Source organism: Notolepis coatsorum, assembly GCF_963971535.1.
Source record: "Notolepis coatsorum genome assembly, chromosome: 3".
NCBI classification, from domain to species: Eukaryota; Metazoa; Chordata; class Actinopteri; order Aulopiformes; family Paralepididae; genus Notolepis; species Notolepis coatsorum.
The window spans coordinates 40,385,284-40,411,339 of record NC_140167.1 but is presented as its reverse complement, the minus strand read 5'-3'; the positions used below and the strand labels follow the sequence as shown (position 1 = coordinate 40,411,339).

The 26,056-nt window shown below is 45.5% G+C and overlaps 1 protein-coding gene across 1 annotated transcript in view; it reads left to right on the top strand.

Moving 5' to 3' along the window:
- evla (Enah/Vasp-like a) overlaps positions 1-25,937 on the top strand; it is a gene marked incomplete at its 5' end in the record, with an annotated part of 84,201 nt that extends 58,264 nt beyond the window's left edge. Inside the window, 11 exons of the mRNA XM_084309372.1 lie at positions 13,171-13,228; positions 14,875-14,936; positions 16,209-17,135; positions 18,885-19,144; positions 20,301-20,413; positions 22,640-22,667; positions 23,011-23,035; positions 23,134-23,194; positions 23,937-23,994; positions 24,083-24,140; positions 25,763-25,937. Of these exons, the coding sequence (XP_084165498.1) occupies positions 13,171-13,228; positions 14,875-14,936; positions 16,209-17,135; positions 18,885-19,144; positions 20,301-20,413; positions 22,640-22,667; positions 23,011-23,035; positions 23,134-23,194; positions 23,937-23,994; positions 24,083-24,140; positions 25,763-25,800 (1,688 nt within the window). The 3' untranslated portion in view covers positions 25,801-25,937. The remainder of the gene's footprint in view (positions 1-13,170; positions 13,229-14,874; positions 14,937-16,208; positions 17,136-18,884; positions 19,145-20,300; positions 20,414-22,639; positions 22,668-23,010; positions 23,036-23,133; positions 23,195-23,936; positions 23,995-24,082; positions 24,141-25,762) is intronic.
- Between the last annotated feature and the right edge of the window lie 119 nt (positions 25,938-26,056).

Below are 26,056 nucleotides of genomic sequence, written 5' to 3'. Positions count from 1 at the left end.
GAACCAAAACTGACAGCTGGCAGCGGTTGAAAATATCAGGGCTAAATAATATAACTATTGCTTGACTGTAATTATTGTGATACTATCCCTATTCCACACTTTCATCGTAGCAGCTTTAGAACGAACATAACGCTGATGCTGCTATATTGCAAAGGAAACTGCAACATGAAAGACTTTTTTAATGCGCAGTTTATGAGGGAACTCGTGGTTCTGTTTGGGACCCTGACCTGCATTTGAAGCCCTCTGACCTGTATTTGAAGCCTAACTCTGCTCCTAGTTAACTAAATAGCTTCTGAACAGATCTGGTTACAGGCTACTTATAAGCTGTGTGTGGCTGTGTGTGTGTGTGTGTGTGTGTGTGTGCACGCGTGTGTGTGTGTTTTGTGTGAGTGTGTGTAATAGAGAAAGAAGGTACATGACATGTGTGCGACTTGTGTGGCTCCAATGACATCCCATTCCGTCACTCTAGCGCTCCTATTGGTGTGTGGCCCCTGGCTAAAATACCCCATGGAGCCTTCCTGTCTTACCCCGCCATGGGCACATGGTGCTTCTCCTCTCTTTTGGGAACATTTGGATGTGGTATCATGGGCCTCTCTCAAGCCAAAGGTGTCGCTGGCCCCGGAACGCATGGGCTCTCCAGCCTACAGAACTCACCTGCGTCCACTTGTATCACAGCGTCTGCACCGGAGGACGTCCCTATTGTCGCTGCTGTTGGATAACTATACGCTTCAACTATTCCCGGCACAGCCTGCCGCTTATACACTAGTCCTACTTCTGCACAAGGTGGTCTAATACTGGCTAGGGAGCGAGCGGGAGTACTAGTAGACCCAGAGGAGCAGGAGAGAGGCTAGGGGGCGAGCGGGAGTACTAGTAGACCCAGAGGAGCAGGAGAGAGGCTAGGGGGCGAGCGGGAGTACTAGTAGACCCAGAGGAGCAGGAGAGAGGCTAGGGGGCGAGCGGGAGTACTAGTAGACCCAGAGGAGCAGGAGAGAGGCTAGGGGGTGAGCGGGAGTACTAGTAGACCCAGAGGAGCAGGAGGGAGGCTAGGGGGCGAGCGGGAGTACTAGTAGACCCAGAGGAGCAGGAGAGAGGCTAGGGGGCGAGCGGGAGTACTAGTAGACCCAGAGGAGCAGGAGAGAGGCTAGGGGGCGAGCGGGAGTACTAGTAGACCCAGAGGAGCAGGAGAGAGGCTAGGGGGCGAGCGGGAGTACTAGTAGACCCAGAGGAGCAGGAGGGAGGCTAGGGGGCGAGCGGGAGTACTAGTAGACCCAGAGGAGCAGGAGAGAGGCTAGGGGGCGAGTGGGAGTACTAGTAGACCCAGAGGAGCAGGAGAGAGGGGGCGAGCGGGAGTACTAGTAGACCCAGAGGAGCAGGAGAGAGGGGGCGAGCGGGAGTACTAGTAGACCCAGAGGAGCAGGAGAGAGGCTAGGGGGCGAGCGGGAGTACTAGTAGACTCAGAGGAGCAGGAGAGAGGCTAGGGGGCGAGCGGGAGTACTAGTAGACCCAGAGGAGCAGGAGAGAGGCTAGGGGGCGAGCGGGAGTACTAGTAGACCCAGAGGAGCAGGAGAGAGGCTAGGGGGCGAGTGGGAGTACTAGTAGACCCAGAGGAGCAGGAGAGAGGCTAGGGGGCGAGCGGGAGTACTAGTAGACCCAGAGGAGCAGGAGAGAGGCTAGGGGGCGAGCGGGAGTACTAGTAGACCCAGAGGAGCAGGAGAGAGTGTCTGTCTCACCATGCTGACTCCAGAGATGTCCCCGGGGGTTCTCAGGAGGGTGTCCTCCACCATCATCACCCTCAGTAAGTACTGGGTCCTTGGTTCAGACCTTCTAGCGACGCTAGAGTATAACCCTCGTTTGACGAGGGTCATAAGAACCGCGTGTGCGTGCAGATATGATCTTAAAGTGTGCGTAGGAGCGGTTTTGGATTTGTTTGTTGGTACGATCGAAATGTAAGAGTGCTGCAGACCTGTCGTACCGATATACGCACAGTGGTCCTGTTGCTCAACCACGCTTTTTTTTGGGAAACACTCGTTTTAAATATTGGTGAACTTATGTATCATTACATACAAATAGATACATGCAAATAGAGCAATACTGCATTTAGATTATGTATAAACAAAAAAGGCATAATATAGGCTATAGTGATTGATAATATATGATTGTGAACATGATAGTGATTGTGGCTTAAATCCTTGACAAAAAATAATGTGTTGGTAATAAGCCTATTTGTTTGGATACTTTATTGGGTAGCCTTTGGGAATGAGGTACAAAAGGATGCTTGATTTTAGAATATATTGCCGTCAGGGTGGAGGTCAGTTTTGATCACTGTACAGCATCACTTCTATTACAGCCTACTGCCAGATCTTTAACCCATGTGATAGATGGAGCCTTCATCCTGTCCCCATCCCGTTGCTGTTATGATCGACTGGCACTCACTTACATCTCTTGTAGTGCAGTATCATGTCCAACCATTGTTTTTCAATTTAAATTAAAATATAGCGACTAAGAAGTTATTTTGCCACTCATGTAGTATCGGTCCTTTGATGTCACTGGGAAAGTATGCTCTCGGTTTTGGTCTTCAGTTCAGACAGCAGTTCAGAGAGCAGCTCAGAGAGCAGCTCAGACAGCAATTCAGACAGCAGTTCAGACAGCAGTTCAAACAACAGTTCAGACAGCAGTTCAGACAGCAGTTCAGACAGACAACAGTTCAGACAACAGTTCAGACAGCAGTTCTGACAGCAATTCAGACAGCAGTTCAGACAACAGTTCAGACAGCAATTCAGACAACAGTTCAGACAACAGTTCTGACAGCAATTCAGACAACAGTTCAGACAACAGTTCTGACAGCAATTCAGACAGCAGTTCAGACAACAGTTCTGATAGCAATTCAGACAGCAGTTCAGACAACAGTTCTGACAGCAATTCAGACAGCAGTTCAGACAACAGTTCTGACAGCAATTCAGACAGACAACAGTTCAGACAGACAACAGTTCAGACAGACAACAGTTCAGACAGCAGTTCAGACAACAGTTCAGACAACAGTCCAGACAGCAGTTCAGACAACAGTCTAGACAGCAGCTCAAAGAGCAGTTCAGACAGACAGCAGCTCAGACAACAGTTCAGACAGCAGTTCAGACAGACAGCAGTTCAGACAGCAGTTCAGACAGACAGCAGTTCAGACAGCAGTTCAGACAGCAGTTCAGACAGACAGCAGATCAGACGGTAGTTCAGACAGCAGTTCAGACAGACAGCAGCTCAGACAGCAGTTCAGACAGCAGTTCAGACAGACAGCAGCTCAGACGGCAGTTCAGACAGCAGCACTTGTTCTTTTTAAATGGCGTGTTGGGAGATGGAATAACTTGGGCCATCAAGTGAAATTCCTCTTCTGTGTGTCTTGCGACACGACACAACAACTGACCTTATATGGTGTTGTTGGGACATGCGTTACATTGATAGCAAACACACGTCCATGAGCATATCAATTTAAGAGCAGCTGGCATTGATACGTTTCTAAGAACAGTGGGGGGGTGGGGTTAAGAATGCTTCATGAATCTGACAACGCTTTCTCACACACTTTTCTTGAGAGATATTTAAGAGAATGTTCATCCATGAGGCCCATTGTCTATGGAGCAGCCCCAGATTTTACACCCCAGAGACGTCACAGATAGGAGGGTTCATCCTCTGAGTCCTAGCTTTAGGAGAGGGTGACAGGTTCACAGATACTGACTGAACTAGGCAAAGGAATTCTCAAAGACTCTTTAGAATCCTTAAAACGGGTGGCATTCCCATTTTGAATGCTGGCTGTCATGGTTGGTATACTGTCATGGTGTCAAAATATTTCCCTGGGAGTTTTGCCTCTTTCTGGGATGTGAACTGTCTTTTGTCTGTTTCTGTAAGGAGGAGCTTGATGTTGAAGCTTTGTGTGGCTGACCTAGATATGGTGCCTATAAGCTACCCCTAACCCTATAGGCAGGGGTGTAGTGTAGGGGGGGGGTTCATTTTCAAATGATAAACCAAATGTAGGCACTGTCTCTACACACTCAGACAGTAGTTGACAAAATACCACTCCCAGCGCTGCCTCTCGGTATATACTGTATATATATATACAGTATATATAGTAATACCTACATGGTAACCAGAACTGAGGATATCGGTTGAGATTATCCAAAAATGGACATGTTATGGTAATAGATGTCATTCCTGACTGAGATTTGATTTTGATTGATTGATGTCTTTATTGAAGCAATAAAACAAGGATTGTGCAATACAATACAAAGAATATTGATCAAAAGGATAAAACACAATAAAGCCCTAGATCTTGTGTTAGAGCCAAGTTGTTGGTTTAGTGCCATATTTCATATTCCATTTATTTTGTTTGCATTTCTGTATTCGTATACATTGTGTATGTACCATTCCATGCCATACCTATGAAGTTGGGTTCATGGCAGCAGTTCAGACTGACCAGTAGGTGGCTTACCTGGCTACTTAATGAGTATGGGACTGATGGCATGCAGGTGTGTGTATCCGGCAAGAGTATACAGTTTTTGACCATTGTTTGCAATGGCGTTTTCGTTTATCGTTTGTTGTGCAAGGTTACCGTTTACTTTATATTACATGCAAAATGTGCATGTGGTAATTGTTTGGTGTAAATAAATAGTACACTGCTGAGTATTATCGTAATGGACCTTGTGGACATTCTGTCTTTGATCTGACGAGTAGCCACAGTCGGACACGTCAATTACGTTCTAACCGGTTTTCAGCCACCTCACTGGCTTGTAGGTATTGTTTTTTTATGCACTAGTTAATTCAAGCCTTTATTCTCGAAGACACTCTGATGTCACGAGACCGCCGCCATCTTGGTATGGTGGAAAACAAACGGATTTCTACGATCAAATGTATGCGTTGAGCTCCGTTTTAATTACATATTTTATCACATTCTTGTTCATTTCATAACCTTTTCATATAATTTGTTTTGAAAATATTGAGGCCAACATGGCATTTCACTATTTCGAAAGCCTTTCTGGTGATTCTAAGCCGAAAAAAAAGGCATGTAGGCTACTTGAAGAGAATGGACTAACGTTATATGGTGACGTAGCTAGCAGCTAACATTTCTCTGCTGTTTACAGCCTCACAGCCAATAAAACTTAATTTACGATATACATATTTGTTCCTTATTCTCACCTGTTATGAAATGGGTAGAGCAGACATACGTATGATTTGACTTGGGGGCCAGGGTCTGCTTTGATCGACTCTCCCGTCTGAGTCTACATGTGCCCTCTTGATAGCCGCCAGCTATCCGTGATGCCTCAACTGGTATTATATAAAACTTTCTATTTGGATTTTTGATTATGTTATTAGTACAAAGCGTAACACAGCAGCTCTTTGGCATTGTGATGCACTGAAGAAAATTACCCTTGATTGTGTTTAATTTGCCGCTTTTCCGATCCGTTTCTGCACTAAATGAACCGTACACAATGTACCCAGGGTTTCCCCCACGCCGCAGTTGCCTAGCAACAACAGACAGGAAGTTGACTTCGAGAATAGCTCTTTTCCATTGTGGTCCTTGATTAATTCTACAAGGTGCTTCTGGCCTAAGGTGTGGCAAGAGGAGCAGATTTCCTGCCTGTCTGTATTGTACTGCCCCCTACTGGACACAGTGCGTGGGGGGGGGGGGATTGAGATACAATATATTATTGCACAATGAAGCTGACATTTTGTGTGTGTGTGTGTGTGTGTGTGTGTGTGTGTGTGTGTGTGTGTGTGTGTGTGTGTGTGTGTGTGTGTGTGTGTGTGTGTGTGTGTGTGTGTGTGTGTGTGCGCGTGTGCGTGCCTCTTGGGGGATTGTTAGCAATTGGGTAATCATTATTTCAGCATGTGTTTTGTGTGAGAGAGAGACAGACGGCTGGTCTCCTGGGCCGGTCATGCTGTGTGTTACAGGCCTGATCAGGTCCTCCCCTCCCCAGGGCTCACACTTCTTCCACCTTTACCATAGCAACATCCTCATATGTCAGCAATACAAACGCACACACACACACACACAGCATAAAACACCACAGGATGATAATTGCCTACTTCACACATCCACCTCATTAACATGTGCAGATGGACTGTGAGGTGTGGATGATAACCTCAGGTTGTGTTATTAAGACTCCCAATCGCCAGCATACAGTTTTAAAGCTTGGTGTTAAAGAAATTCAGCAGTGTGGTATAATTTTGCGTTAAGTCGGTCGTTCATCCAAAAGGATTTTACTGTGCAGTTGGAAGGGAGTCGATTTGTTTAATGAACGCGCTTAGCTGAAATGGTTTATGGGTAATCGCTGCAGTTTTAGTGTATCGATCCAAAAAGAAGCGTCTTCCAAGATCTTTTCTACACACTGACTGCTGTCACTCAAGTCAACTCTTCCAACATCTTTTTTACACACTGACTGCTGTCACTCAAGTCAACTCTTCCAACATCTTTTCTACACACTGACTGCTGTCACTCAAGTCAACTCTTCCAACATCTTTTTTACACACTGACTGCTGTCACTCAAGTCAACTCTTCCAACATCTTTTTTACACACTGACTGCTGTCACTCAAGTCAACTCTTCCAACATCTTTTCTACACACTGACTGCTGTCACTCAAGTCAACTCTTCCAACATCTTTTCTACACACTGACTGCTGTCACTCAAGTCAACTCTTCCAACATCTTTTTTACACACTGACTGCTGTCACTCAAGTCAACTCTTCCAACATCTTTTTTACACACTGACTGCTGTCACTCAAGTCAACCCTTCCAAGAGGCCATCACTGCAATCTGTACAGAATGACTGGCACTGAAACATTATCTTTTGAGCTATTTTAAATGCACTTACCCCCCCCCCCCTCTTTTACAACCATGTGATATTTTGTATTACACAACAGTTGGTTCTGATCAAGTAATGACTGGCAGAGATCCATGGGTGGTTTTGCAATAACACCAGTTTTGTTTATGAGCGAATGGTGTGCTTTGTTTTGGCCTCACAGGTTGGTTTTTAAATTAGCATATTTGACTGACTGAACGGTAAAAGTGACACTGGACTTGTTGTGTTGTGTTGATGTTTATGTTGATGTTGCAGCATGTGATACTGGCTGTTGATGTACACACACCTCTTTAATCATGGCCTTGACTGGGATTGACGATACTGAATGTTATGTCTTCATATTCTTGAATGTTTGTTTAGGGTTATTCATGTTTATGCACCAAAATCCTACTGCCACCATCAAATTAATATAACCACAGTGCCATATTGGCACCAGAGCACAAAGCCTGTACCAAATCCCTCAAATAAGGATGTTATTCACTGATCACTGATCAGCTGCCTATTTATCTCGTTAATTATGAACATTGAACATTAAAACCTATTCTTCTACATCAACGCTGCTACTTTGAGATGCTTTGATAAGCACACAGTTGCGTAACACTAGCTCCTCTTTGTCCTCGCTAAGGTAGTGAATCTCTGTGCTGTTTAGCAACATCATGTTTGCTAAATTTTGTGTGTAGTTGTTGTGCCAGTGGAGCAGATAATTATCTAGCTAATAACGAGTGGAGTTCAGAGTCATAGGAGGAGGAAAACAAGATGTCTTCCAGGCATCTCTCTATTTTTCTCTTCTCTCTCTCTCCCTTTCTCTCTTATTTCTCTCTCTCTCTGTCTCCCTCCCACTCTCTCTCTCTCTCTCTCTCTCTCTCTCTCTCTCTCATGTAGCAAAACAAAAGAGCTCCTCTAAAACAAGTCACCAGCAGCAGGATGAAACGTTGCCGTGACGATGCCAGGCCAGATATTAAAATCAGCAGCTCCTGTGAGCCCCTGCCCTGTATTTATGATGCTTCTCATAACGCTACGACTGTTCAGAGTCGCCTTTACCACCTTCTCCGGTTGGTTGGTTGGTTAGTTAGTTAGTTAGTTAGTTAGTTAGTTAGTTAGTTAGTTAGTTAGTTAGTTAGTTAGTGTTTTATTTTGTGTCATGCAGCATGAGGATGTGCAGCCTATATAGGCTTATGAGGCTTATTAAAAAGAGCAAAACAAAGCAAAACATGAATATAAACATAAAGCTAAAAACTTTCAGATCTGCCGCAACATTATATAAGTCTGTCATGATGTCGACTACCAACCTACCCCCCAATACCCTCCAATGCCCCGCCCGCCTCCCCCCCCATACTCAGGAACACGTGCTGAACGGAAATATCACCCGTGGGTGTTCTTAGTGTCCAAGTGGGCGTTGAGGTTTAATGGGTGGTATTCTGGATATGTGATAAGTACTCCCCCTGATGTTACCCCTTTATAGACGTCTCAGAATAGGGACCCTAATGTCTCAGAATAGGGACCCTGACTCACCCACTCAGCAGGGGTTGTGTCCTCCTCCGCTGCTCGGTTGGGGGTTTGTTTACCTGAATGCTGATCTCTGTGCCTTTTATAGGTGGACAGGACGAGCAGCACAGAGAGGAAGTCATCACAGCTATAGAGAGGTGAAGCCCCTCCCCTTCCGCTGCATCACCATGGGACCTTGTTTCGGAAAGGATATGAACAGTAGTGAACATGTTTTGATCCCGTTTGAATTGTGCCATGAATTACACATTTGATGTTTGTAAATTTTGTACGTGTAATTGTCAGCTATAGCTAACGTTATGGTATAGCATCAAAAGATATTGATAATGTTACCTAACATTGACCAACTTGCTTGTCAATCAACTTTCTTGACTTAACTAGATTATCTTTTAAATTTACAAACTTCATTATGTGTAATTCATGGCACAACTCAAACGAGATAAAAACAGTATTTGTCTCTCGCCATTGACTACCGTACATATTTCTTCCTGGAATAGGTGGTTAGCGGAAGGGGAGGGACTTTGCCTCTCTCCACCAGGAGATCCTCATTTGATGGCCGTTGTGTCAAATCACTATTCAATAGTGTGAGCGAAAGTCGTTGCACACTCGCAAGCAGCCTCCATGCAAAAAATATTTATTAAAGCCATGGTTTTTGACAAAACAGTCTCCCTCAGAGCTCTAAATGCCACGAGGAGGACTACAACTTGGGCCTTAATGAATAATTCATTATTTTTGCATTGTAACAACTGTCTTTCACACACTATCGCGGTTTTACTATGATTAATACTCATCCTTCATTAGTGTCTTGGCCTTGGGTACGTAATTGTTTTGATGATTGGATCCAGATCTTTCCACTGCGCTCTCCAGTGCTGCCCTGCTACTTGATTCCATTCTGTTCATTCCACTCAGGTTGGATCTGTGCTGTTGTGCTGCTACCTGTTGGGATCCTTGTGGTTGGCATCATGTTGAGGCCATTAGATGGTAAATGGAATCTGAACAGCTTGTCTGGCCCTCCGAGGCTCTGTGTGCTGCCTGCTGCGCTCTGCTCTTTCATTAGACACCAGCCCTCTCCTTATTCTCACCACAGTAACTGTGTCAAATTAGTTGTTAATTGTTGTTAAAAATAACTTAACGGCTGCCTCCTGTGTGCCTGCTGACTGAAGGGTTGAAGTTGTTCATGAACCTCTTCAAACTGAGGCAAGAAACACATGAATCTCTCGTTAATGTGACCTGATTACACACGCTGCTTACTGTAACCTGATGGCCCGTGAATCTGAATCTAAAACAGGAAAACAGCCCCCTACTGTGAAAGACATCCACTAATGAAAATGAGATGAAAACATTGTGGTAGACGGAGAGAAGGAGAGCATGATGGAGGAGGGAGGGAGAGAAGGAAAAAAAGAGAAGCAGAACTGCTCATTATCAGGGTATGATACATACGGCTGCTCACTGGAGGAAGGAGGGGGGGGGGGGTGAACGAGGGATTATGGGAGAGGGAGAGAGAGAATCAATGAAACAGGAGTCAGCTGGAGGGGGAAGGGTGCATAGGGAAGTGAGAGAGGTACTGGAGAGATGGAGGAAATAAGATCATAGGGAATGAGGAAGATAATAGCTAGAGAACGGGGGAAGGAGTGCTGTATACTACATACAACATACTATATACTACATACAACATACTGCATACTACATACTACATACTTGGAGGACCTGTGCACCCAGGTGGAAGTAGACGGTTGTAATAGTAGAAGAAGAAAATACAGTCACAACTGTTTTGACTTGCTAGCTGTGCAATCAGCAGGATATATTGTCACACAGATTATGCTTATGTGGATGGTATATGTCGTTTTCTCTGTTTGTTTGGTAAATTTTTGCTGACCCAGAAACAAAAATGGCACTGGGAATGACTGGCGCAAAGAATTATGGGATTGAAACAATCACATAGCAACCACCCACTCCATACTTCAAGTGTTGGTGCTTTTAGTATGCAAATCTCTGTTGCATTATTTGCATATATTAACAGATATTAAAATTGCATACAATGTAGCATGGAGAAATTGGAGACAGATTGTAAGGAAGGAGCTGGGAGTGGGTGGTGCTGGGAGTGGGTGGTGCTGGGAGTGGGTGGTGTTGGGAGTGGGTGGTGCTGGGAGTGGGTGGTGTTGGGAGTGGGTGGTGCTGGGAGTGGGTGGTGCTGGGAGTGGGTGGTGCTGGAAGTGGGTGGTGTTGGAAGTGGGTGGTGTTGGAAGTGGGTGGTGTTGGAAGTGGGTGGTGTTGGAAGTGGGTGGTGTTGGAAGTGGGTGGTGCTGGAAGTGGGTGGTGTTGGAAGTGGGTGGTGCTGGGAGTGGGTGGTGTTGGAAATGGGTGGTGTTGGAAGTAGGTGGTGCTGGGAGTGGGTGGTGTTGGAAGTGGGTGGTGCTGGAAGTGGGTGGTGTTGGAAGTGGGTGGTGCTGGGAGTGGGTGGTGTTGGAAATGGGTGGTGTTGGAAGTAGGTGGTGCTGGGAGTGGGTGGTGTTGGAAGTGGGTGGTGTTGGGAGTGGGTGGTGTTGGAAGTGGGTGGTGCTGGGAGTGGGTGGTGCTGGAAGTGGGTGGTGCTGGGAGTGGGTGGTGTTGGGAGTGGGTGGTGTTGGAAGTGGGTGGTGTTGGAAGTGGGTGGTGCTGGAAGTGGGTGGTGTTGGAAGTGGGTGGTGTTGGAAGTGGGTGGTGCTGGAAGTGGGTGGTGTTGGAAGTGGGTGGTGTTGGGAGTGGGTGGTGCTGGGAGTGGGTGGTGCTGGGAGTGGGTGGTGCTGGAAGTGGGTGGTGCTGGGAGTGGGTGGTGCTGGAAGTGGGTGGTGCTGGGAGTGGGTGGTGCTGGAAATGGGTGGTGGTTAGTGGTGTAAAAAGACCTGAGGCTCGTAGAGGTGAACTGATAGCACTTCTTCGCTGCAGAAAGATTAGTTCAGGCATCGGACGACACAGACTAACCCAGTGCTTCTCAAACTTTTTCTGTCAGGCCCCCCTTTGGCGGACCAAAATATTTTGCCCCCCCCCCCTCGCCCCAACAAAATAGTCATGAAATGGGCCATGTTTAAATTTATTGAAATAACACCAATATCGTGACCTTTCAAATTGGCCCTATATTTTGTTTTCAGAGCTGTCCTGGATGAAAAGCCAGCTTCACACAGATACTGCATGTGGTGCTGAATGGTATCAACACCTTAACTGCTGCATCATGAGATACTTGGTGGGCCATGAGATGAGATACTTGGTACTCAGCACCACACTCTGAAACTAGCTCTCTAGGTGGTATCAGATGAGATTTCAAAGAGTTCTTCCAAGAGTTTGGATGGAGATGTGTCAGGAAGCTTTGTCTCAATGTTGTCTGTAAAGGTTTTTTTTATCCAGAGTAACTTGGTGATCCTTTTCTGTGTTTTATTAAATAATGATTTTCAGATTTTGAGAAATGGTATTTTCATGGAGAACAGTGCAGCTGCAACAGATAGCACTTTAGTGGTAATTTTCTGTAATAAAAAAATAAAAAAAAAAAAAAAATTAATAAATCTCAAGGCCCCCCCTGTCATGCCTCTGCGCCCCCCACTTTGAGAAACACTGGACTAACCCATCAGAGCCATTTGTATCACTGACTAGGATAGACTACTAGACCATTAGTTTGGGATCATTGGACAAAAGTGATCAAGGCATAATACATTTTGTGTTTATTTTAATGTATTGTTTATATGTATTGTAGGTATAAAGCTGTGAACTTGTGTAAGGTTTTGCATATGTTAGATTATTGCAGACTGAATCAGTCTCATCAAAGTTATATATACCTATAATATTAGTAATTTTCAACCTAGACATCGCTTTATACCCTCTGCCATCAGTATTGTATCGATCACGACCAAATTCTTGCAGATTGAACCGCAAGATGTGTTTTTCTGGGCACTCACGTTGGTTGAAGCCGTCCAGCTGTAATTCAAACGCTGCAGAGGAACAACACTGCCAAAGCCACAAAATATGTCGTTTAAATAAGACATAAACGGTCTTGAGGAAATTTTTTGAGTGTTGCTTGGTTGCTCCGTTGCTTTGATTCACAGCCGGGAAAGCTGCAGTCGACCCGGAACGTCCAGAAAAAGAACCTTGCTCAGTCATGGTCCAATTAAGGAGATTTATTGTCAGAATTGGATTGGAAATAGCCGGATTTTATGATGCATAGTTGCATACACTTTTTGCCTAGCATATCGGAATCAATTGACCTATCTCAATTGACCTATCTCCTGCCCTCGTCTGGTAATCCGGAGGTTCCCGGTTCGATTCCCGCTCCTCCCGGGCAGCATGTCGATGTGTCCTTGAGCAAGACACTTAACCCCTAATTGCTCCCGATGTGCAGGTTGGCACCTTGCATGGTTGCCTCTGCCGTGAAAGAGAGAGAGAGAGAGAGAGAGAGAGAGAGAGAGACCAACCCTCTGATTGACAGTCGGTTAATTCAATAAATTGAGGTGAGATCAAATGTCATGCGTCATCCAGCCTGAGGTGCAACTCTCTCTTTTTTCATCTTCTTTTATATCTATCCATCCACCCAACCATCTATCTATCTCCTCCCTCTCTCAGTTACAGCTGGTCAATGAAATGTGAGACAGAAGCGCTGCTACTCATCTGCTTCCCATGTACTTTGGTAGAAGAATTGGAAAAAGTCATCAGTAGATAAAGGGGAGTTATTCTGCTTGATGTCGGTGTGTGTTTGACACACAGACGATGGCGGATGTTTCCACTTGGCACCATTTTCTATCGTTTTAGTGGTCGATTTTTAATGTCTCTAATCTCTATATGTTTTCTATCTCTGTCTCAGGTCCAGTTGTCCAACGCCAAAATGGTCCTTCCTCAGACGATGGTGAGGCACAGAGGAGGTAAGAGAACCGCTCTCACCAGTCACTAACTTGAAGTGTGTGTGTGTGTGTGTGTGTGTGTGTGTGTGTGTGTGTGTGTGTGTGTGTGTGTGTGTGTGTGTGTGTGTGTGTGTGTGTGTCCGGAGAAAGGTTTTTAAAATAAAAGATAAGAGGACTGCAGTTTCTATTCCTAAACTCTGAACTTTCATATGACGAATAGTATTTTTAGATGACAACATTAATCAAAACGAAAGTAGAGAGCTGTCGTCACTGAACGCATCTTGAGATTAATGGCTAATGGTCCACTCTAGTGGCTGGAAGAGGAACTCCTCGACCCGGAGGCTGTAGAGCAGTTGATGGAAAACCTTCCAGGTTGAATTCAGTGGCATATAGATGTTGATATAGATTGTGGATCCTCCTATATTTATTATGAAAAACAGATTATATGGGTTGAGATTCACGAGATTCATGAGATTCAATGAGAGATGCCACACAAAAATGTCTTATATCAAAGTTTACTTAGATTCTTCAAATGTAAAAACTATTTCTCAGTACAAAAAGTCATGACATCAACTGGAAGCAGGATTGCCTGGTGCTCTCCAGGGAGGACATCTGTGTTGATGCAATCAGCCTTCCTTGACGTCAACATCTTCAGCTCCAAAATAGACCACCATAAGTGTATACATTGTTTTGTGTGTCAGGATGCCTGGTTAGGAAGTCCTAATGATAATGATAATGATAATGATGATGAGTTGTTAGTAAGTAGTGTATTAAGTGTATTATGGTGTCGTTGAAGCAAAGGTCAACCCCATGTCAGGCCTCTGTCCGACAGCTGTAGGCCCTATGTGTGTGCATGGGATGTACTAAGAGTGTGTGTGTGTGCGCACGTGCGTGTGTGTGTGTGCGCGCGTGTGTGAGTGTGTGTGTTCCACCGGCGCCGACCAGAGTGTAACAGGGAACGATGGAGAGAAAGAAACAGGGTCTCTGAACAGCCTTTCTTAGATTTATAGCATAATTTGTGAATTAAAAAAATGAATAATCGGTTTGATTATTGTTTGAATGTGTCGTTCAAAACAGTAATCATTTAATCAAACCTCTTCAAGATGTTGATATGTTCTTTTTATTGATGTTGATTTCTACTATTGTATTTTTGTATTTCTACTGTTGTATTATGCGATTTTTTTCTTTTTTTGCAGTCCAAGACACATTTCCTCATGAAGACAGTTAAAGGTAGAATCTGTAATGCTGTCAAACTCTAGGCAAAAGAGCCCCGCTTGGTATTGCGCTTCGTTTACTTTTTCGTTTTGGTCTGACATGTGGGTTGGAGTGATTATGAACTGATTATACTGTGAATTTCTCCAGACCTCTCTTTGTAGAATGTGAGGTGTGGCCAGAAGTACAGATCAGATAAAAACTGAAACTGTAAACAAAGCACAGTATCATGCTGTGATCATGCCTAGAGGTCACCGTTTGATGACATTACAGATTCTACCTTTAAAGTCTATCTTATCTTTATCTAATGTTGATCTGTTTCCCCTTTATGTTGGTGTTGAAAGAAGGAAGTAATTGTTATGGTTATATGGCTTACATCTAAACTGAGACGATAATATTGGCATAATAAAAACACCTTGGCATGTCGTATGAGGTGTTTGCTGTTCATCTTTTAGGATGATGGAACAGCATCAGATGCAGGCGCATAAGGAAAGGGAGCGACGGACGTCAGGTTCAGGTGAGACCAAAATACACACACACAAGCGTGCGCACACATATACACACACACCTACACTCACAAACACACACTCACACCCACCAACACGCACACACGTTGCGCAGCATATGAACACAGGCAAACGTTGATAATGAAAGATTCGAGGCGTCAATATGCAACCTAGCCAGGCAACAAATGAATGTTTGCTCTGCAGCAGCTTGTGAACAAAAGGAGCCGTCAGTGTTGTGCGGGAGACACGCGGCAACAACCGCTCATTGCACTGATAAACCCAGGCTCCCAGAATGCCGTTCCCCGTGGAGATACCGCAATAACCCCGACAATAACCCCAACGCAGAGCTACTGTAGCTCCTATGGAGGAAGGAAGCGACCGGAGAGACAGCCGGGAGGTAGAGAGAGAGAGATGCGGCTGACATCGCAGTGGTTCACACCTTTGCTTCCTCATCCAGTGGGTTTAACAACAATGTTAGATGCTTCCTCTCTCACCCTGCAGCACTGCATTCACACCTCCCCGTATATATCTGCTGTATGTTATCTGTGCACACATAAAGTACCAGCATCCATTACCCCCGCTGCACACGTACACGCTTTAACACCCCCCACCCCCCACCCTGTCCCTGTCAATACAGACATGGATGTCCCCTCTTTGCTTGTGCAACACGTACACGCTTTAACACCACACCCCACCCCACCCCACCCTTCCCTCTTCGTCCCTGTCAATACAGACATGGATGTTTCCTCTCCGCTCCTGCAACATGCTCTATTGCCATCTTGTTGTTTTGCTACTGTTGAGGGTGGGAGGGAGGGGGGGGGGATGCCACATGCTTTCTGACCATGGTCATGTTGCATTCAGCTGTTGCTTTTTTATTATAATATTTTGGTATTATTTTCTTATTTGCTTGTTTGCTTCTTTGTTTCTGGTTGCACCTGGTTCTTCTCATCTTTGCCTGGTTGGTTGCTTTTCATTCTGCTCACCTTTATTCTCTGTTTTCTTTTTTTCCTTTGTTTGTTGCCTGTTTTCCTTCGTCCTCTCTTTCGGCCTCTCTCCTCTGTCTTTCTCCTCTCTCCTCTTTCTCCTGATCTTTCTGTATCTCTTCACACTCTCTCCCTCTCTCTTTCTCTCTCGCTCCTCTCTTTCTCCTGATCTTTCTGTCTCTCTTCACACTCTTTCTCGCCCCTCTGTCTCTTTCTCCCTCTCCCCTCTCTCTCTTTCTTCCTCTCCCCTCTCTCTCTCTTCCCCCCTCCATCTCTCTCTCTCTCTGTCCGTTCACACAGTCGTTTCAACTCTCCAATATAAAGTGTCCACCCCTCCCACCTACCCAGACACTCCTCCTGAGTACAGACAGTACAGGGCTAGTACACTCCCGCCCTCCTACGTCCGCGTGGCCGCCTCCTCCTCCTCCCCGCCCTCCTCTGCCTCCTCCTCCTCCTCCCAGGAGAAAGAGGCGGTGGTCCATAGGGACATGGCCCAGCTCTCCTCTCAGCTCTCCTCTCAGCTCTCCACCTCCCTGGCCTCGGCCTTCTCCCCTGTCCAGACAGCGGTGCTCACGCAGGGCCGACAGGTCCGTCAGATCCCACTGTCCCCTCCCTCCGTGGCCCGCCACCTCCTTCTCCATCAACAACAACAACAACAACAACACCAACACCACGATATCATGCTCCCTCCTAAACATGGCACCTGGTCTGCTTCCCATTTGTACGCCCAGCTACCACCCTCCACCCCTCCGGTCATGATGGCCATGCCAGTGAAACAGGGCCTCCCCCCACAGCCTGCCCTCCCTGTGGCTCTCCCCCTGCCTCCCCTCAGCTCCAGGGCCAGGCCCCCTCCCCTAGACCCAGGTGTCGTGGCCGCCTCCCACCAGCACTACCCCCACCACCAGCCCCACCCTCAAGCCAACGGCCAGACGGAAGATTATTACTCCCCTCACTCTCACCTCCTGCCCATGACCCCGCAGTACTGCGAGGCCATCCCCCTGCCTCCTCTGATGGGTCAGACAGCCCCGGGTCCCGCCCCCCACCAGCCCCAGTACCCATCCACTTTCCACCCCCAGCAACAACAACAACAACAACAACAGCAGCAGGTGCACCAGCAGCAGGCCCAGCCCCCCTCCTCGCCCCCCTCTTACGCTGCTGTGTCTGACAGTGGCTCGCCCAAGACGGCCCCCTCCCCCGCCCCCCAGCAGGCCCCCGTGGCCAGCAGCAGTAAGTATGAGCAGGAGAGAGAAGGAAGGATTCTCTCTACAGAGGGATCTATCATGTGTGTGTGTGTGTGTGTGTGTGTGTGTGTGTGTGTGTGTGTGTGTGTGTGTGTGTGTGTGTATAAATATACACACTTGCGTGCATGTGCATGTGTGTGTATTTGTATGCATATACACACACATGCGTTCATGTGCGTGTGTGCATTTGTATACATATACACACACGTGCGTGCATGGGCGCGCATGTGTATGTGTGTGTGTGTATGTATTTGTATACATATACACACACGTGCGTGCATGGGCATGTGTGTGTATTGACCCTAATAACTGCACCTTACATTCATTTACATTCAGACTTAGAATGAGAGCATAATGTTTACATGTCAGTCATATAAACCCTGCCTAACCCAACACAACCATTAACCAAATAACCAACCATTAGCAATTAACCAAGTAACTAAAGTCACTCTCCTCCTCCGTGCTCTGGTGGAGTTGCTCAGTGGCCAAGTGGTGTCAGACTGTGGTTGCACTGGGCAACTGTGTGAATGTGTGTGTAACTGTGTCAGTATGAAGCAGGGTGTAGCTCCCAGGTGTGTAACTGTGTCAGTATGAAGCAGGGTGTAGCTCCCAGGTGTGTAACTGTGTCAGTATGAAGCAGGGTGTAGCTCCCAGGTGTGTAACTGTGTCAGTATGAAGCAGGGTGTAACTCCCAGGTGTGTAACTGTGTCAGTATGAAGCAGGGTGTAGCTCCCAGGTGTGTAACTGTGTCAGTATGTAGCAGGGTGTAGCTCCCAGGTGTGTAACTGTGTCAGTATGAAGCAGGGTGTAGCTCCCAGGTGTGTAACTGTGTCAGTATGAAGCAGGGTGTAGCTCCCAGGTGTGTAACTGTGTCAGTATGAAGCAGGGTGTAGCTCCCAGGTGTGTAACTGTGTCAGTATGAAGCAGGGTGTAGCTCCCAGGTGTGTAACTGTGTCAGTATGAAGCAGGGTGTAGCTCCCAGGTGTGTAACTGTGTCAGTATGAAGCAGGGTGTAGCTCCCAGGTGTGTAACTGTGTCAGTATGAAGCAGGGTGTAGCTCCCAGGTGTGTAACTGTGTCAGTATGAAGCAGGGTGTAGCTCCCAGGTGTGTAACTGTGTCAGTATGAAGCAGGGTGTAGCTCCCAGGTGTGTAACTGTGTCAGTATGAAGCAGGGTGTAGCTCCCAGGTGTGTAACTGTGTCAGTATGAAGCAGGGTGTAGCTCCCAGGTGTGTAACTGTGTCAGTATGTAGCAGGGTGTAGCTCCCAGGTGTGTAACTGTGTCAGTATGTAGCAGGGTGTAGCTCCCAGGTGTGTAACTGTGTCAGTATGAAGCAGGGTGTAGCTCCAAGGTGTGTAACTGTGTCAGTATGTAGCAGGGTGTAGCTCCCAGGTGTGTAACTGTGTCAGTATGAAGCAGGGTGTAGCTCCCAGGTGTGTAACTGTGTCAGTATGAAGCAGGGTGTAGCTCCCAGGTGTGTAACTGTGTCAGTATGAAGCAGGGTGTAGCTCCCAGGTGTGTAACTGTGTCAGTATGTAGCAGGGTGTAGCTCCCAGGTGTGTAACTGTGTCAGTATGTAGCAGGGTGTAGCTCCCAGTTGTGTAACTGTGTCAGTATGTAGCAGGGCGTTGCTGGAACAGAGCGAAGGTGCTCAGTCAGCCTACCCTGGGTAAATAAAGGCTCAGACCATCACTCACTTGTTAACCATTAACCCTGCGTGGTTGTTTTGCCCCAGGCCCGCCTGTCCCTGCAGGCCACCCATCTTCCCTGCTGTCTGTAGCCCTTCCTCCGGCCCCAGCGCCCATGGCTGGTCCTCCGGCCCCTCCCCCTCCCCCGGGACCCCCGCCCCCGATGGCAGTGCCCCCGATGGCAGTGCCCCCGCCCATGCCCCCTCCGCTGCCCGCTTGCGGAGGGCCCCCGGGGGCTCCGCCGGGGCTCCAGCCCTCAGGACTGGCTGCTGCACTGGCTGGAGCCAAACTACGCCGAGTACAGAGGGTGAGTGTTCATGGCTAAGCAGGAGCTCTGACCTTGTTGCTTCCCTTTGGTCTTCGTCCTCGTTAGGAAAATGCATACAAGAAGGTTTAAAAACCATATTGCTTTCTCTAACCCCCCAATAGAAATAACAACCTATCAAGCTGTAGTTCTAGCTGAGGCCTACTGTATGTCCTTTTCTTTTCATTTGACAATTGTCTTTACTCTACCAGACATACCTTTGTAGGAACTCCCAGTCTCCCAGTCTATGTCAAATGAATGACCGCTAGTCTTCCTGGGGTCCTCACAAGAAAACAGAATACAAATACAGAATGTAATTAGTAATACAATTAATAAAGCATAAAGGAAATCAAAAATGAATACTCAACATTGAAGATACAATGAATGATTGAAGGCCTAACATATTCCCCCCAAAAATGTTATTGATAAAAATAATTCAAAAATAAATAATAAATAACGAGCGCCCTGGTGGCGCACCACGTTAAGATGCATACTGCATGATCGCAACGTCCTGGGTTCGAATCCGGCCCAGGAAATGTGTTGCATGTCCTCCCCCATCTCTTCACCCAATTTCCTCTCTCTCTGAATGTCCTGTTCATAATACAAATTTTAAATAAATTTTAAAATAAAAAAAACATTAAAATTACATTATATAGTCAATCACATCTTTACTACATCGGTTCACTTTTCATATATTTTTTTAAACTATATGTATTCTTTACTTGCCTTGTGGGTGGGGACTGGTAGCTTGTTTCAGGTGAATATGGCTCTATAGCGCACTGGATTTTAAGTGATTAGTCCTGGGTCGAGGAAGTACCAGGTCGCCTCTGGTGAAATGAGTACGACTACTTTCAGTATCATCGAATTGATCAGCTAAAAATATAGGGAGTGATGGGAGTTGAACCATTGCCCACATAGGGGGAATCACACCTAATGAACTGCTCCACGTGGTGTGTGTGTGTGTGTGTGTGTGTGTGTGTGTGTGTGTGTGTGTGTGTGTGTGTGTGTGTGTGTGTGTGTGTGTGTGTGTGTGTGTGTGTGTGTGTGTGTGTGTGTGTGTGTGTGTGTGTGTGTGTGTGTGTGTGTGTGTGTGTGTGTGTGTGTGTATATACGTATATATATATATATGTTGTATCCTGATTCTGTTCCACCATGTCAGGATGAGAGCAGTCCGCCGGGGTCTGGTAAGAGTGACTCCAACCGGTCCAGCGGCAGCAGCGGTGGTGGTGGAGAGGGTCTGATGCAGGAGATGAACGCTCTGCTCGCACGCAGGTAAAACAACCACCATCACCGGCTTCAGCTTGACAACACTAATAAAACAACCACCATCACCGGCTTCAGCTTGACAACACTAATAAAACAACCACCATCACCGGCTTCAGCTTGACAACACTAATAAAACAACAACCATCACCGGCTTCACAGGCAACACACTGTAGACACAACACCCTGCTGGAGAGGATCCTACTTTAACCGTATTACAGTATAGGCCTCTCTTCTCCTCTCCTCTCATCCACCCAGCAGGGGAAACATACCTCTGATCAAAGTTGCTACTAGGGATATCTTGAGAGCTCTGCCACATTAACCCCCCCAAGAAAAAAAAATGCTGTCCTTTTATTTATACAGGTTGTCTCATTGAGATAAATATGTATTTTTCAAGAGAGACCTGTGCACAATACACATAAAAAATACTTTGGACTTATGTCGGGTCTGGCGTCCAATGTGTTAAACAAGTCAAGAAGAAACATCACAATAAATCAAGAACAAAACAAAAACACCATAAAGTCCAAAACATTTTTAAAAAATAAAATAAATGCAACACTCCCAGACACCCCACGCGAAGGTAAGGAAAAATTCACTAAAACCTAGATGGAAAAGATGCACCACAGGCAATGTGGAGCACCCCCACTCCAGCACCCCCACAGCCGTAGCTACAACCACTTAACTCTTTCTCTGCCAACAGCGATTATATACGTTATTACGCTCCATCCTTTGAACGCCAACCACATATATATACATTATTTGATAGTTTTTCCTTTTTTCTCGATATTTTTATTCATTATTCATCCAGGGACCTTGGTGTTACCATAGGGAATGAGTCTGAGATCGCAAAAGTCCAATACCGCCACCTGGTAGGAGGCGGCCGGTATTGCACATCCTTTGAAACTCTGTGTATTGGGTTGTGCGTCGATTATATTGGTTTCTAGTAACCTGAACCTAGGGCTTCACCCGATCGCATTGAATCGTTTTCGGGACCCCCGATTCATTATGCTGTGGGGGGTTATGTCGTTGGCCAAATGGACATACGATCTACCAGATGGCAATCAAATAATTGGAATATTCTTTTTGGAATCCCACCGGCCACAGGTAAGAGCAATTTAACATGGAAGTGCAGTGCTTTATAGACCACTGCAACACTTCCGTTACTTTTAGCTCATGGGAGAGCGCAGGAGGAGGGGGGGAAGGGGGGAAAGGGAGCGCGGGGGGATCAAATGAATGAACGTTCATTAGAGCCTTGACGTAAGTGGTTGTAGCTACAGCTGTGGGAGTGCTGGAGACATGATCCAATATACTCAACATTAATAAATTTTATCCCCCACGCTCCCTTTCCCCCCCTCACAAGCTCCATGTAATGCGGAAGTGCAGTGGTCTATTGTTTCAGCATTGGTGTCATTTGTTTGCCGTAATTATACAAAGGTATCACATCCTATCCGACGATGATATATTTTGTTGAAAATGTTCCTCGTACCAGCTTTACTAGACAGCCGTGGGCCAGGCTGTATTTGACACTTGACACACTCAGGATTTGATTTTGTCATTATGGTTATTATTATTATGATTTTATTTTTTTATCCACTTTTTCTCCCATTTTCTATATTTTCTCCCATCCCAATTTCGTATCATCCAATTCAACCCTCCCCTGTCACGAACGCTGTTTCTTGCCTCCCACAAGCCGGCTGCAATGTGGACTACGTCATACATAGCACAAGTCCCCTCCGGTACTTGAGGTAACAGCAGTCGCATCTTTTCACCTGCGCAGCTCGATCTCTCAGTGGCGAGGAGTAACGCGTGGGAGGCTCACGCTGCCCCCGACACTTCCTGATTCTACTGCGCAGGCGCACCAACCGACCTGTAGGAGTCGCTGTCCACAACGCCCGATGCCCACCCATCAGTTTCCCACCCCCTAATACGGCCAATGTGTATTAGTACGGACGACCAGCTAAACTGAAAGCAAATGTGGAGCGCTGGGCTCGAACAGGCAAGCCCAGCGTCTCCAGATTTCGTGGCGAGCGCATTGCCCACTACGCCACGTAGCCGCCCGTTATTATTATGATTTAATAATGTTCCTGGTGATTAATGTGCCTCTGGAGAAGTAAATGACTAGCTGTTATGGTTGAATAGTTTTAACCGTCTGTTTATATGTCTACCACATAATGATAGATTTGCGTGGTTGTGTATCTCACTGTTTTCTCCTGTCCACAATTTCTTCTCTCTTAGACGGAAAGCCTCAGAGAAGCCCGATGAGGTGAGCCATTGTAACAACCTCACAGTAAAACTATGACTTTGCCTATATTGGACAAACATTATCATATATAATTATCATTGGACATCATATAGTGGATATCTATTTCCTCGTGGTCGGTTTGACACTTTCATGTTTACATTATGAAATACCTTGTCACCGTCACCCCCCCCCCCCTCCCTATAATTCACTGATGTACTCTTGAGCAAGGCACTGTACTCCAAACCCGCTCCAATGGAGATGTTCAGCAGCCAGCAGTAGACATCTTGCTAAAAGGTTTACCTTGTTTGGGATGTATAAATATGGTTACATTTCATGTAGTAATCCAGCATCTTCAACCCCGCAGGATGACTCTCGGCAAAACTCTACAGGTACAGTAATTCCCTTCTCCAGAGAATGATGTATCGCGTTGTGTGTATTGTTACATTATGCTTTACACCTGCTTTTCTGTGTTTCTGCACCCCACCAGATGGTGTGAAGAAGCCATGGGAACGATCTAACTCTGCAGACAAGTCCTCGTTGGTGTCCAGGTCAGTAGAGGACAGTTGTCTACCGTATGTCCACAGAATGTCCACAGGAATGCACCAATCCTGTCAGCTGTCTGAGCCCTACCACTGGGTATCACAGAGGAACACTTAACACTACACCCCTGACTTCATAATTGCTTATTCTTGGTGTGCGTGGCAGTGGTGTTAATGATTACACATGGCTGTTTATAGAGGAGCAGGCGGGTCAGAAAATGGAGATGAGAAATCTGTGACAACGACCAAAGATGAATTACCGGTACATCCCATCTATGACCACCATATATAATTCCACTAGGACCTGTAATGTAAATATCAGCATATGCTTCAAGAAGAAAAGAGGAACAATGGCCTTGTTTTTAAAGTGACATTTTGTCTATTTTTAACCTGAACCTTAGCATTCTGTTGTGAGGAGGAAATGAAGCATATCAACGTGTTCCGTGTCTCGTTTCTGCCACGTTGCCCAAACATGTCGATCAAAGGAAACGAGTACAAGCAGCATCTAAAATATCAGAGTTCAATACAATTTCAAGGTTTTCTGCTGTTCATTCCATTTGTATGGAGCCTATGGAGCGTAGCATCAGCTCAGTTTTTACATGTGGTGTATCTAAAGCTAAGTAATCCTGTGACCTAGTACCATATGTGCTGTATTTAAAAGCAGTCAAAGAGCAGAGATAATAGGGATTTTTTTTTTTTTTTAATAAAACAATTTACAAAATATTAAATATTATGATATGTTGTGTTGCAGAGTGAGACCTATCGGCAGCACCAGTGATGCAGACACAGAATTTGACAGGATGAAACAGGTTGGTCTGCCTATATAAAAAAGAAAATGTGGGTGGGGGAGGAATTTCACACACCCAATGAGAGACTAACATGTAGCCTGTTCTGCAGGAAATCTTGGATGAAGTTGTACGTGAATTGCATAAGGTGAAAGATGAGATCATTAATGGTGAGTAATGCAGATCGTTCGTTCGGTGTTGCAACAGCATGCCAGCGTCGTCCCAAGAAAAATATGTTTTTAAAAAGAGATTCTCATGTGACATTGAACATGAATAAGGCCATTGTATTCATGTGTGGAATATATTCCATACATGTTTTCCATGCCTTACACCACCCATGTATGCTATTCATGTATTCTCCTGGCAGACATGATTGATTGATTGAAAATGTTATTAACAGAAAGCTGATCGCATCACGCTGGTTTCAACCGGAAAAAATGTGCCGTAAAGTTTGGTTTCTTACATATCTCGATGTAATTTACCATGAAATATCTACAGCAAGAATTCTGGGTCTCAATGAATCCAAAATGTCAATGTGGTTAGAAGTGGTGGAGAGAATAAAAGCTAGCTTATAATGGTAGTGTCTGGTTAGGTGCGAGGGATAGTGGAGGTACTTCTCAAGGTGGGGTCCGGGAGGGGGGGTTTCGAGCTGGAGCATATGTGTGTAGGGTTTTTTTTTAGATAACAGGTATTATGGGTATATCTTATATAAAACAACTAACCAAAATGTGATCTCATTGGATGTGCCCTGACAATTAATGCTTGTATATCTTATCGTGTGTTGTCATGTTTGTTTATATGTTTGTTTTAAAAAAGAATAAAAAAATAAAATACAAAAAAAAAAGAGATTCTCATGTGACATTGAACATGAATAAGGCCATTGTATTCATGTGTGGAATATATTCCATACATGTTTTCCATGCCTTACACCACCCATGTATGCTATTCATGTATTCTCCTGGCAGACATGATTGATTGATTGAAAATGTTATTAACAGATTGCAGAATGTGTACAATACAGTACGGCTCAATACACACAATTGTTAAGGCGATGCAGACCAGAGAAAGACTTTCGTCTTGTTTACATCAGGGTCCCCCATTTTCAATTCATCATAACATATATGACATACATGACATACAGGTAGACAGTACTGTTGTATCTAGAGATCTACAAATATACAGTACTGTTTGTGTACAAAAGGAGTCTGGAAAGAGAGTATATACATTTGAGGGGGAAGAAACTGTACATTGGAGGAGGTTTACACATGATACACAAAACAAACAAGAAAATGTCTTCTTTGTAATTCTTTATAATAAGTTTTACCATGGTACCGGCCATTGTATGAATAATTGACCATGGTACTGCCATGGTAAAAGTCATGTATCGCCATGGTAAAAGTCATGTATCGCCATGGTACCACCACTTTTGTGTGGTATAGTCCAATTTAAACCATGACAACAATGGTACATCCATGAACCATCATAGTGGTAGTGAATACTGCAAATACCAGGATGCTTTTTCATAAGGGAATTGCATACAAGAACCAGGCTGGGGTGCCTCATCTGTCCCACATATGAATAATGTTCTGCACTTCACTTACAGCATCAGTATAACCCTAAATAAATCCCCAAAATTACTGGAGTCATTTGACTCCAATTGACTCCATTACTAATTGATAGTCAATTAATGAATTAGTGATGAAGTGATGTGAACAGTAGTGATGTGGGCCAGCAGTGCAGTGCCTTGCCAACAGCAATCCTCTCTCTAAAAGAAATGTCTTCTCTCTTTTAGCCATCAGACAAGAAATTGGCAGAATCAGTACATCCTAATCTCCTCCGAACGACGGGACAGAGAGGTGGGGAGGGGCTGGAGGAGGATGGACCTGCAGATGCACAGACACGAGGACCGGGGAATGTTCTCTCAATGTTTCTGTGATGTCAAAAAGTGAAAAACATTGCCGTGACGTGAGCTGCAGAAATGTTGTGCCAACATTTTAGGAGTCTGCTGGACAGCGAAAAGGAAAGGAAGGAGCGAACATAAAAAAAAAAAAGGACAAAGGGGGGATTCGTGGAGGAAAAACGGAAG